This window comes from Heteronotia binoei, chromosome 10 (genome assembly GCF_032191835.1).
Source record: "Heteronotia binoei isolate CCM8104 ecotype False Entrance Well chromosome 10, APGP_CSIRO_Hbin_v1, whole genome shotgun sequence".
In the NCBI taxonomy this organism is placed as follows: domain Eukaryota; kingdom Metazoa; phylum Chordata; class Lepidosauria; order Squamata; family Gekkonidae; genus Heteronotia; species Heteronotia binoei.
The window spans coordinates 54,404,710-54,416,700 of NC_083232.1; the positions used below are offsets into that span (position 1 = coordinate 54,404,710).

Sequence of the window (11,991 nt, forward strand, 5' to 3'; positions counted from 1 at the left end):
AAAGACCCCAGATATTTCTTGAATTGGACTTGGCAACCCTAGCACTGAATCTTGCGTTTCTTGATTCTGCTTATCACGCTTGAAGGCCACTGTCAATTTCGTAACAGTTTGTGAACTCGGGGGAGAGTCCATCATGCTGACAATGCACCTTAATAAAAGGAAGCTTATTTCTACGTCGGCCTGCTTAGTTTTAAGAAGAGCGCGCGTGCATTGAACACTGAAGGCGGGGTAGAGGTCTCGCTTTCAAGCGTCCACCGCCCCTTCACATGCACTGTCATGGGTCCACACTTCTATACGCGATTTCAACAGCAGCTGCAAACGGATACCGGAAGTCACCTCAGAGAATCAGGAAGCCTATAGCCCCTTGGTGTTAACCGCCGCCGGTTCCATTCCCTTCCGCCCGCCTTGACCCGTTGCTGCGTCATAGACATGAGCTCCCAAAGAACGGGCTCGCCCAAGATCCTCTGATTGGCTGCGCTTGGTGGTCTTGATGCTTTAGCGGACGGAGGCACTTATGCTGTTCCTCGCGGACGAGCCATGGCCAACACGGGCAAGATTTGTAGCTACTATTTGCAGGGCACCTGCCGCTTCGGCGATCGATGCTGGAATCTGCATCCTCCGGGCCGCGTTGGAGGATCCAGCCAGTCTTCTCTGAACTCCGGTAATGCGATGGGCGGCAGGGGAGGGAAGCGTCTCAGTTGTCCTGCGCTCGGTTTAGGTGTTCTGTCTTTTGCCCCCCAATTCTCGGTTTCCCGTGTGGTCAGCAGTCCTAATTCAGGGACCTGTGGCTGGGAGTTATCTTGACCCAACAGAAGGAAGCAGCCACTGTCTCCCCGCCGCGTGGCTGAGGTACTGAGCTGTACTGGCCCCGTTCAGCCGAATAACCCGGCACCCCGGGAACGTGCCTGGATCCAACTCAGCCGAGAACCCCCTCCCTACAGATCCAGCTCAAGGAGAGTCCCATCTCTAAGACATGGTTTAATGCACGGATTCAATTCAACTGAAAATTCTTTCCCTAAATAATTTTTACTGCATCTTAGTGTCAGTTCTGTTGGGTCAGTTTACTGTATGAACTGCTTTGGAAGCTAGTTTTGGTTGAAAAGTGGGATAAATACATACACAAATGACCAGTATATCATGTTGGCTACTAGTGATATCTTTTTGATTACCTGAGAAGTAGCCTATTGTCTGTAGTTTGCTTGGATCCCTCTCTCTTCCATATATAATTTTTAAAATGTATTTGGAATAAATAGTATGCTCTGTTTATACTTAACACACCAGGTCATAAATTGTATGAATGCCTATATTTGTTCTTTCTCTTTTTCTGTAACCGTCAACATTTCTTTCACACAAATAATGTTTTCTGTATAAGTGAAGGTAATTGTGGTTGTGTTGAATTTTCTTAGACAGTGGGCTTTCAACCTGTGGAGTCTTGGAGACCCACCTGCTGCGCTGTCAGCCCCCGCCCCCCTTGCTCCTGAGGAATACATCAGTTTACACAAATGGTGGGACAAGCAGCAGGAATGTAAGGCCAAGGCATCCAGCCATTGAGAGGATTCCTCCGTAACTCTGACCCTTGAATTTGTGCCTCACTTTGATGCACCTCCTGGTTCCTGTTGCTGACTTTCTTGATGTTCTGCTGCCCACAGACCTGGCCTTGCCACTGGTGAGGTCATAATTCCAGCTCCTCTTCCTTTCATATAGTTCTGATGTCAAATGGCTTCATGTCACGTGCTTGTAGCTCATTTGGTCCCATGAGGGGGTAGGCAGATCTTTGGTCTGAAAAAGTGAAAGTGAAGATCACTGCCTTAGATATATGGATTCCTGTTTCAGAATGCAGAATAGGAATGGCTCAATAATAAAATCAGCATTCAGAGCATTATATTGCTTCTGATTCCTTTCGGCACTTAACTTTCTAATACTGTTTTATAAACAGATGGTATAGCACCATTTTGTTTGGCCATAAGACCCACAGGTTTCAGCGAGACTTTCTTCCAGTTGCAACCCTTTTGGCTTTCTGCAAACTATGCAGAACCATATTATTCAAAATGGCTTTTTAACACAAGTAAATAACCTGTAGTATGACAAAACAGTTCAGAAAGACGTTTGGGTAAAGAGTCAGGAATTGTGTATAGACAGAACTATTTGTTGCTGTAAACAGGATCCTATTATAATTTTTAGTATCATTTAATGTGTCATGTTAATACTTCGCTGCAGCTGCGGTTCAGGTTTCTGGTTGACTGCAGATTTCTGCAATACAAATCATATTGCATTATTCCTTGGATGTTCCATTCTGCTGATTTATTGACTTGCTCTCTGTAATCCACCTTGAGTCCCTTTGAGAAAGGCAGTCCCTTTGAGAAAGGCAGGCAGAGCCAGTTTGGTGTAGTGGTTAAGTGTGTGGACTCTTATCTGGGAGAACCAGGTTTGATTCCCCACTCCTCCACTTGCACCTGCTGGCATGGCCTTGGGTCAGCCATAGCTCTGGCAGAAGTTGTCCTTGAAAGGGCAGCTGCTGTGAGAGTCCTCTCAGCCCCACCCACCTCACAGGGTGTCTGTTGTGGGGGAGGGAGATAAAGGAGATTGTGAGCCGCTCTGAGACTCTTGAGTGGAGGGCGGAATATAAATCCAAAGTCGTCGTCTTCTTCTTCTTCTAAATAAATCTTATGAACCTTCAGCCTTAGAACCATTCCATATCAGGCAATGGTGTATATTCATTATATATTCTTATTTTGTTTATATCCTTGCAGCCATCCTTTTGCAAATATTGAGCAGATTGTGTATGTTCTAACTTTTTTCTTGAAACGCTACACTTGCTTTATTTCACAGAAGATAAATGTCTTCTTTTTGTTTTCCAATTTAAGGCTTCAGCAGAAGAGGCGGATGGAATGGCCATAATCAGAGATACCCTATTGTCCAAGCATCCAGTTTTTCTAAAGCGTCTAACTGGCACAACAACAGAGATCATGGAAAAGCATTCCATGGGTCCCAGGCCAACTTGAACTTTTCCCAAAATAGGTTTGCTGCCTTAAACACTAATGAAGGTGGGAGTAACAATGGCATTAAAAACGAGGATGAGAAGCTTCTGTAAGTTGTAGTGATTTATCGTTTGAGTTTTTGCTTGCTTTAAATGAATTAAATATAAAAAGAAAGAAAGAGCCCTTGCATTCTTATTACCTGTGACTGCAGTCCTACATGCAGTTGGACTTCTTAAAATCTATTTAGATAAATAGGAATTATGCAGCATAACAGAATGGTGCCGTATAACATCATATGTTCAATTCTCAAGTTGGCCCTGCTCTGCAGATCAAAAAATTCTCTCAGTGGGACTGTCTGGGGCTTGGGTAGGTGTTTCTGTAAACCAGGGGGAACTGCTAGGTTTGTAGAATAATTTAATTTTTTTTTAAAGGGAGGCATAAAATAAAGCAAAAAATAAAGTGCAAGGGTTTCTTGGCAACTACAAGCAGCATTGATAGTTGTCCATGGCTGTCTGGGAAATTTACAATGGTATTAAGAACTAAGAAGATCTCAGTAGTTTCATTTTGACATTCTTGGAAGTAGGTGAGAAACATTTTGAAACTTGCAGAAGTGAGTTTCGAAGGGCAAAGAATGAGTGGGCAGTTAGCAAGATTGGGGACAAGGAAAGAAGCAAAGCAGAGGGAGGGAAAGCTGAGCAAAATGGAGTGGTAAGACCCATCTGTCCCCCTTTTGTATTCTTCCTAATGCCTTTCTACCCATTGAATCTTCATAGTGTTAAGTGGAATTTTGATCATTGGACTTTTTTTCAGCATTTAAAATCTGCTGTTTAATATCAGATTAGCATACCAGCAAGATTCAGTATCTGTGGAATTCAGTATAGCCAATTCTGTGCAATGGCTCCAAATTGTGAGTAAAAAATCTGCATAATGGGGCCATGATGTAGCTAGCAGGAGATTTTCTATGAGCTTGGAGGAAGCCCCATTGCATAAGCCACATCTTTCAAATTCAGTGGGGACTGGATCTGTGTTCCTTTGAATATTAGTTTGACTACAGAAGTACCAAAGTACCGTAAAACTTGGAGGAAAGTTATTCTGCAATTAAACATTTACACTTATCCAAGTATTTTGTGTGCTGGTTTGATTGTGTACTCTGTGCTCTCCACTTGCTTGCTTTTTCATGTTTTTGTTTCTAAAACAGCTTCCAATGCTAACTCTTTAACTTATTTTACCTTCATATCAGCAGGCTTTTGATTCGCCAGTGTTTTTTTTAATCTAGCTTTACTTTTTTTTTTGCTTTGCTGATCTCCAAATTAGTTTGGTTTATGACTTTTTTATACTAATTATCCAGTGAAATTATAATGAAAGACATGGAGATTTGGGAATCTTCAGGCCAGTGGATGTTTTCCTCCTATTCACCATCAAAAGACAAGCCTAATATTTCAGGTAAAATTTTCCCTAGTTTTGATTCAGTATTTTAATTTTTTCCCAACTGTTTAGCCTTATTTCTGACTTTATGGACATTAAATAAGAAAACATATATTTTAGAAATACACATAAGGAGTCTATTTTTTTTAATGAGTGTTTAATGTGGACTGTGCTTCTAAGTTTTTTGCTCAGTGTAGCTGTGGATATAGCTGCATCTGTATGGAATTATCCTTGGATCTAATGTCTTTATCAGTGCACAGCAAATGTTTGCTTTGTAAAGCCTTACAAGCTTTTCTTGCTGATGTAGCCTACTTGTGACAATTTAGTCAGGTTTAATGTGCTGTTGTTTGCAGTGTTGAGGTGCACACTGAAACAGAGGGATCCTGAGCCCAGTTTTCCTTTATAATGCTTAAAGTGAGATGGGTATGTGTATGGGGGAGGGGATTAAAAACTTATTGGAGGTTTGTATCTTTCCCCTCGCATGCTGATTTCCCCCCTGCAAATGTCCCCAACTGCAGGCTCCAAAAAAAGAAGTGGCAGTTTTCAAGTGTTATTTACAAGAGAAGCAGTAGGTGCAAGAGGGATTGAACAGTGTCCAAATAGTTCTCTCCCCCTGCCCCAGTTCTTGCATTTTTAAATTTATTTAATTCATTTATATCCCTCCTTTCTTCCCAGTGATGACCCAGTTGACTTACACCACTCTCCTCTCCTCCATGTTATCCTCACAACAATCCTGTGAAGTAGGTTAGGTTGATAGTTTTGGCTGCCCCAACGTTCCTGAGCAAGCTAATGTGATACGAGCAGAGATTCAAACCTTGGTCTTCGAGATACTAGTCTGACACTCTTTACTATTATACAGCACTGGCAAACTTGAGGCTGAAATCACACACTTGGTGAAATAGCATCTAGTGAAATAACATCTAGTTCAGCCATCAGGGGAACAGTGATGAATTTGCAGACTCATGAGCTTATAACACACTTCCCAAAACAACTTTAAGTAACAAAGAGAAAGAGTTAATTCTGTTACAGTTTGCAATTCTGAGCTTTCATAGACCAATGACTTTGTCTGTCTGCAATAATCTGATTTGTTAGGTGTTACAGAGAGACGTGTTTACTGTTACCTTATAGCTGGGGCTAAAAGCAGTATTTTGTCTCACAGTTTTGATTATTTTCTTGCAGGTTTTCTGGACTTTTCTCCTGAAGAGCTGCAGCTTGAATACTACAACTGCAGTGCAAACAGTAATGTTCAAAATTATGTAAGTCTTTGTATATTGCTTGGGGTAAATGGGGGAAGGCTTTTCAGAAAGATGTGTTTGAATTGTGGAAAAGTAATGAAGTTCTTTTATTAAGAAAGTATCCACACATTTGCAACACAGTTGTTCAGAAGCTCTGTTCATTCTAAGCTTGACTGGTAGAGACCTACCAAGTTTTAACCCCTCTGCTTTTTTTCCAGGTCACCTCAGTCCAGCAGTTAGTCACTCAGTGGAGAAGTAGACTACTTGAGTTGAAGAATATAAATGCTTCTACTAAATCTGCATTGGTGAGTTACAGAAAGTTATTTGCTTGAATTACACATATATATGTGCATGTTTATTGTGAAGATCTGGCATAACCTCTTTGTGGGGAAAAGGGTAGGAGAAACTAGAGCAAAAATACATACTTAGGGGCTTAAGAACTATACATGGCTCTTTGACATACCACCTGTGGCTCTTCTGAGCACAACTCAGTGGGACACTTGCCCATGTGCTGTCTTTGGTCTGACAAGTGCCTTGCTCAAAAAGAAATTGGCCCCCTTCTACCTCATTGTGCTAGTGAGAAACCGTAGCAGGAATGATCATGGATGTAGATGTTCAAGCAACTTAGTGAGGGAATGGTTTGCTCAGTCCCCCCCAGCACGACCCTTCCCACTGGTTGGAGTAAGCTGACCATCGCTGAATTAGTGGCCTGTTATTATCTACACAACAAGCTAGTAGAATAGTCTTTTTAAAACATGCCCTTTCTCTATTATGTTTGCCTTGGTTTCTTAGAAGTTGTCAACTGAGTGAAGAGATCCTACTGTGTTCCACCTTTTTGCATCCAAATATAGCTCTTCTCTGATCTTCCAGTGTCTCTACTTTGCAGTATCTTGATTGGAGCCGGCCTTCTGTTGGGCCTGCCTTTTGTCTCCTTGCCTTAGTTTCATTGATTGTTATTGTGGTCCTTAGACTAGACATGCATTCTGTCATGTTACTTCCAAGACTCAAAACTACTTCCTTTCCTGTTTCTTTGTTTGTTGAATAGCTTCTTTGTATCACTTCTTTATATTATGTTCTTTATATCCTCAAATCCCACTTCTTTAGTAAAGCATTGCTGGAACCACAGTGGCGCACATAGTTAGTACCTCTGTTGATACCAGACTCATCTGTTCTCTTATCATTGTTCCTTGTCCTTCCGTCTCTTTCTTGTTGATCTGCTACAGATGTTTTTCAGCTTTTTTCAGCCGCAGGGCCAACCTTTAATGCTCAGGTAGCAATATGAGGCATAATGAGCTGAGCCTCATTCCAGGAAGTCACACAATCTGACTCACATGACAGAAAGAAGTCATGGTGAAGTTCATGCTGTAGATACATGTGGTGCATTGGAGAACCAGGTAGAGAGGCAAGAGAGAACTTTTTCAAATAGGGTTGTCTCTGAACCTGCAGGCACTGACAAGGAATCCTCTGTACTGTGGAGTGTCCTCAGCTCACTGTCCTGCTGCTCCTCTCACTGTGGGTGCAAAAGGAGGAGGTGGAACTGTACTCTTGCTGCCCACACTTGCAGCAGATGTTTCCACAAAGCAGCAAAAAAAAAAAAAATCTCAGGTCTGTTGGGGCTTGAGACCCAGCAGATGGGTCCTGACAGATGGGTTAATGATCAATGATCTAAAGGATATTTCAAGTTCTTTGAGTAGAGGCCATGTCAGTTCCCTATGATCTGACAAGTGCATGTCATCCTCTGATGGCAAAATAAATATTGGAAGGGTGATGTTAATTTCAGTTAAACAGGAATTCAGTGGCACCACAAAGATTAACAAAACTGATTTCAGCACAAACTGTCTTGAGTCAGAACTCAGTTTGATAGGTGTGGGTGCCAGGGGACTCAAACTTTAATCAGATGTGGGAACAAGGTTTGTTAGTCAAAGGTAACATTGAAATTCTGTCTAATTTTGCTGCAACAGACTAGCACAGTTACATCTTCATAATTTTAGTACTGTCCTTCTATTGAACAGACACTGGTTTATATCTGGTTACATTAGAATCATAGAATTGGAAGGTCATCCAGTCCAACCCCCTGCACAATGCAGGAAACTCACAACCCCCCCCCCCTAAATTCACAGGATCTTCATCGCTGTCAGATGGCCTCTGTTTAAAAACCTCTAAGGAAGGAGAGCCCACCACCTCCTGAGGAAGCCTGTTCCACTGAGGAATTGCTCTAACAGTCAGGAAGTTCTTCCTAATGTTGAGCCAGAAACTCTTTTGATTTAATTTCAACCCATTGGTTCTGGGGCCACAGAAAATTCCACACCATCCTCTGTATGACAGCCCTTCAAGTACTTGAAGATGGTGATCATATCACCTCTCAGTCGCCTCCTCTCCAGGCTAAACATCCCCAGCTCCTTCAACCTTTCCTCATAGGACTTGGTCTCCAGACCCCTCACCATCTTTGTCGCCCTCCTCTGGACCCGTTCCAGCTTGTCTATATCCTTAATATGTGGTGCCCAAAACTGAACACAATACTCCAGGTGAGGTCTTACCAGAGCAGAGTAAAGCGATACCATCCTATCACGTGATCTGGACACTATACTTCTGTTGATACAGCCCAAAATTGCATTTGCCTTTTTAGCCACTGCATCACACTGTTGACTCATGTTCAGCATATTATCCACTAAGACCCCTAGATCCTTTTCACACATACTACTGCTAAGACAAGTCTCCCCCATCCTATAACCATGCGTTGGATTTTTCCTACCTAAATGCAGAACTTTACATTTATCCCTGTTAAAATTCATTTTATTGATTTTAGCCCCGTTTTCCAGCCTGTCAGGGTCATCCTGTATTCTGTTTCTGTCTTCTTCTTTGTTTGCAATCCCTCCCAATTTAGTATCATCTGCAAATTTAATAAGCATTCCCTTTATTCCTTCATCCAAATCATTGATAAAGATGTTGAACAAAACAGGTCCCAAGACAGATGCTTGAGGCACTCCACTTGTCACTCCTCTCCAAGAGGATGAGGAACCATTCACAAACACTCTTTGGGATTAGTTAATCACTGTTTGGCATTAGACCATATGCTATAGAACCTGTGTTTTCAAGGAGATGAGAACTCCTTTTTTGTTTTGTTTTAAGATATCTGAACTCAAGAATGTGGTTAGTCAACCATTACCTGCATTTGGATTTGGGGGACAGCAGTCATCAGCCTTTGGGGGACAGCAGTCATCAGCTTTTGGGACATCAAGTAAGTATTTTATGCTAAACTCAAGTAATCAGTCCTGCCTGTATTTTTCTACTGGTCTCTCTTCAGACTAAATGTGGCAAACATACCTTTTATAATTGCTGTTCTATGTGCTACTATTGCAGCTTTTCCTGTGAATGAACAAAACAGCGCTAAAACCTTTTCTTTCAAATCACCTTCGGGACTTGCTAATATCTCATCTGGAAGCCTGCCTGCATTTGGGAGCTTTCCTGTTGTGCAGAATCATCCAACACTAGGTGCAGCATTTTCATCTACTACTACCCATTCAGGAGGCTTTGGGTACCAAACTGTTTCATCTGCAGCTTCCTTTTCATTTAAAAGTTCTGCAACTTCTGGATTTTCAGGGTTTGGACAGTCACTTCCTACAAGTTCTTCAAATAACACATCTGCTTCAATATTTGGTGTTAGCAATTCAGCTGTTGCTGCCCCGACTTTGGATTCGAAGAACACCTTGTTTGGGCAGCCCACAAATGCTTTGGGGAGTAGTGGTGCATTTGCATCATCAGTAGCCCAAACCAATATTGCTTCTGAAAAATTATTTACTCCAAAGAATGAACTATCTGCAGATGAGCTGAAGCAATTCGAAGCAAAGAAATTTACACTAGGAAAGATTCCTTTAAAGCCACCACCAATGGAACTTCTAATTATTTAAAGTATTTGGAGGATGTCTTCAGTACCTCTGTTCCCAATTTTACAATTTTATTTCTTCATAATTGAGAGGTTTGTTCTGGCATTCTACCATTGTTTCAGGAAAGTTATTTTCCTTTAGAGTAACCAGGGATCTGTTTTAACTTGTGGGCTCCAAAATGGATGTGGTTAACTTGAGAATAGTGCACCATAAAATAAAGCATTGGCAGTCAGTTGAAAACACAGCAGACCTAAATTCTATTCTTTGGTAGCATTGGCTGTCGTGCCCTTATGGTCATGAACCATTTGCAAGCTATTTCCACCCCTTACTGATGCTATAGTTTTGGCCTTATAACACCACGGTCCTCAGCCTTAACATTTCCAGTTGCGTTATAATGAGCAGATACATCTTTGGTTACACCCTATATTTGCCGTAGTAAAAGCTTTTTAGGTAAACCTAGGTCTCTCATTCTCTTAACAGCCAAAATGTATCCTCCATGTTATGAAATACTGTGGCAAGGTTTGAGTTGAGACACTGCTGATAACAAGCAGTTATCACCACCCCGGTTTGCCTAGTTGGTATTTGGATGGGAGACCTCCAAGGAATACCAGGGTCAGGACATGGAGGCAGATAATGACAAACCACCTCTGAACATCTCTTGCCTTGAAAATCTTAACGGAGTCACCTTAAGTCAGTTGTGACTTGAAGGCACTTTTCATTACTATGTATGTACATATAAGGCTTTTTTCTAGAAAAGACCAGCAGGAACTCATTTGCATATTAGGCCACACCCCCTGATGTCGCCATTGTTTCACACCGGGTTTTTTTTTTTTTTAGAAAAAGCCCTGCAGAACCTCATTTGCGTAATAGGGCATACCTCCTGACACCAAGCCAGCCAGAACTGTGTTCCTGTGAGTTCCTGCTAAAAAAAAAGCCCTCTGTGTGTGTGTGTGTGTGTGTGTGTGTGTGTATATATATATATACACACACATATACATATATATATATATACACACACACACACGCAGCTACGTGGGTGGAGCCATTCTGCACTCCTTGGAGGAAGAGTAGGATAAAACCAATAGCTAGGAAGATACTACCATTCTTATCTGAGTTAGCAACATTATGCTAGCTAGCAGGGGAGTTAACATATATATATATATATACACACACACACAAACGATATGCATTTGGAGGTCATAATATTCATGTACAGGAAAATGCACTATGTTAATACGTCCTTTATGCTGAAAAAAGCATGTCCCTTTTTCCTAACTGTTGTATATGAAATTTTATTTTGAGAACAGAAAAAATAATTGGCCAGCTACCTAAGCAACTAAATCTTTAGTTTTAATCTGAAATAAAGCATGGTCTTTTCATCCCTCTTCATTCAACAGGGAAGCTGAAAAAGACACAGCCTTTTACAGCACTTTCAGCTTCTGGAAAAAGAACAAGGACTGAAACAAAGCTGTATGTTCTCAGCCTCTAATCTGATTTCATGTGATTGCTTTTCACTTCACTTTGAAACAACAGGATGTGTGAGTCACATTCCTACCATGTAGGTCACATTCTGTAGTGCTCTGAAGTTTTATTTAAAAGCATCACTGTCAAGTGAATATGTAAGGGCTGACTGTACTTGCAGGAGACTTAGTTTTCACTTACTACAGTTACCTTCTTCATATCGTACATTTATTAAATAATAAAGGGAACTTTCCTCTCATGTAGCCAGCCATCACTGATGAAAGTGCTGAACCTTCCTATAGACTTAGCTGCCTTTCTTCTTAGGAAGCCCAAGGCAGCTTATAATATTAAGACTACAAACATCTAGGGCTGGAAGCAAATGTTGATGGAATTGAATGGAAAGGATTTTTTCCTGTTCTGTTAATGTTTTTCTGTAAACCTTGAAACAAACATTTCCTCCTTTCCCACATGTGTACCATAGTGCCTGGCATGCATGCCAAGAACGTGGGTGGAGCCATTCTGCACTCCTTGGAGGAAGAGTAGGATAAAACCAATAGCTAGGAAGTTACTACCATCCTTATCTGAGTTAGCAACATTATGCTAGCTAGCAGGGGAGTTAATATTTCCACAGCATTTATTTGCTGAATGAGAGCAAATATATTGATGTTTGATGTCAGAAACAAAATTGACTCCAGTTTTGTTTAAGTCTATATGATCGGGAGTAACAGTTGATATGTTTTACATTTGATTGTTTATATGTTACTGCCCCTTTAAAACTGAACCATGTGGCATTCTGAGAAAAACGGACGTGGCAGACTTCAGTGCTGAAATTATTTCAGTTCTGAAAGTATTTTCATTACAGTTTGGCACATTCTTAAGGAATAAAAATCAACATTTTCTACACATCCTGTCTTTCCCCCTGATTGGGCTATAGCATCTGCATAGCTGAAAATAGTAAAAATGAGAATTCTTGTGAAACATGAGTCAATGATGGACACAAGTTAGGCC

General features: G+C 41.2%; 1 protein-coding gene across 1 annotated transcript; it reads left to right on the top strand.

The window, feature by feature from the left end:
• Window positions 1-382: 382 nt before the first annotated feature.
• NUP42 (nucleoporin 42) lies at window positions 383-9,764 on the top strand. Its single transcript, XM_060248640.1, has 7 exons — window positions 383-661; window positions 2,865-3,087; window positions 4,327-4,421; window positions 5,583-5,659; window positions 5,857-5,943; window positions 8,768-8,876; window positions 8,999-9,764. Exons 1-7 carry the CDS (start codon window positions 538-540, stop codon window positions 9,544-9,546), a joined length of 1,263 nt encoding a protein of 420 aa, XP_060104623.1. The 5' UTR covers window positions 383-537; the 3' UTR covers window positions 9,547-9,764.
• The last annotated feature ends 2,227 nt before the right edge of the window (window positions 9,765-11,991 follow it).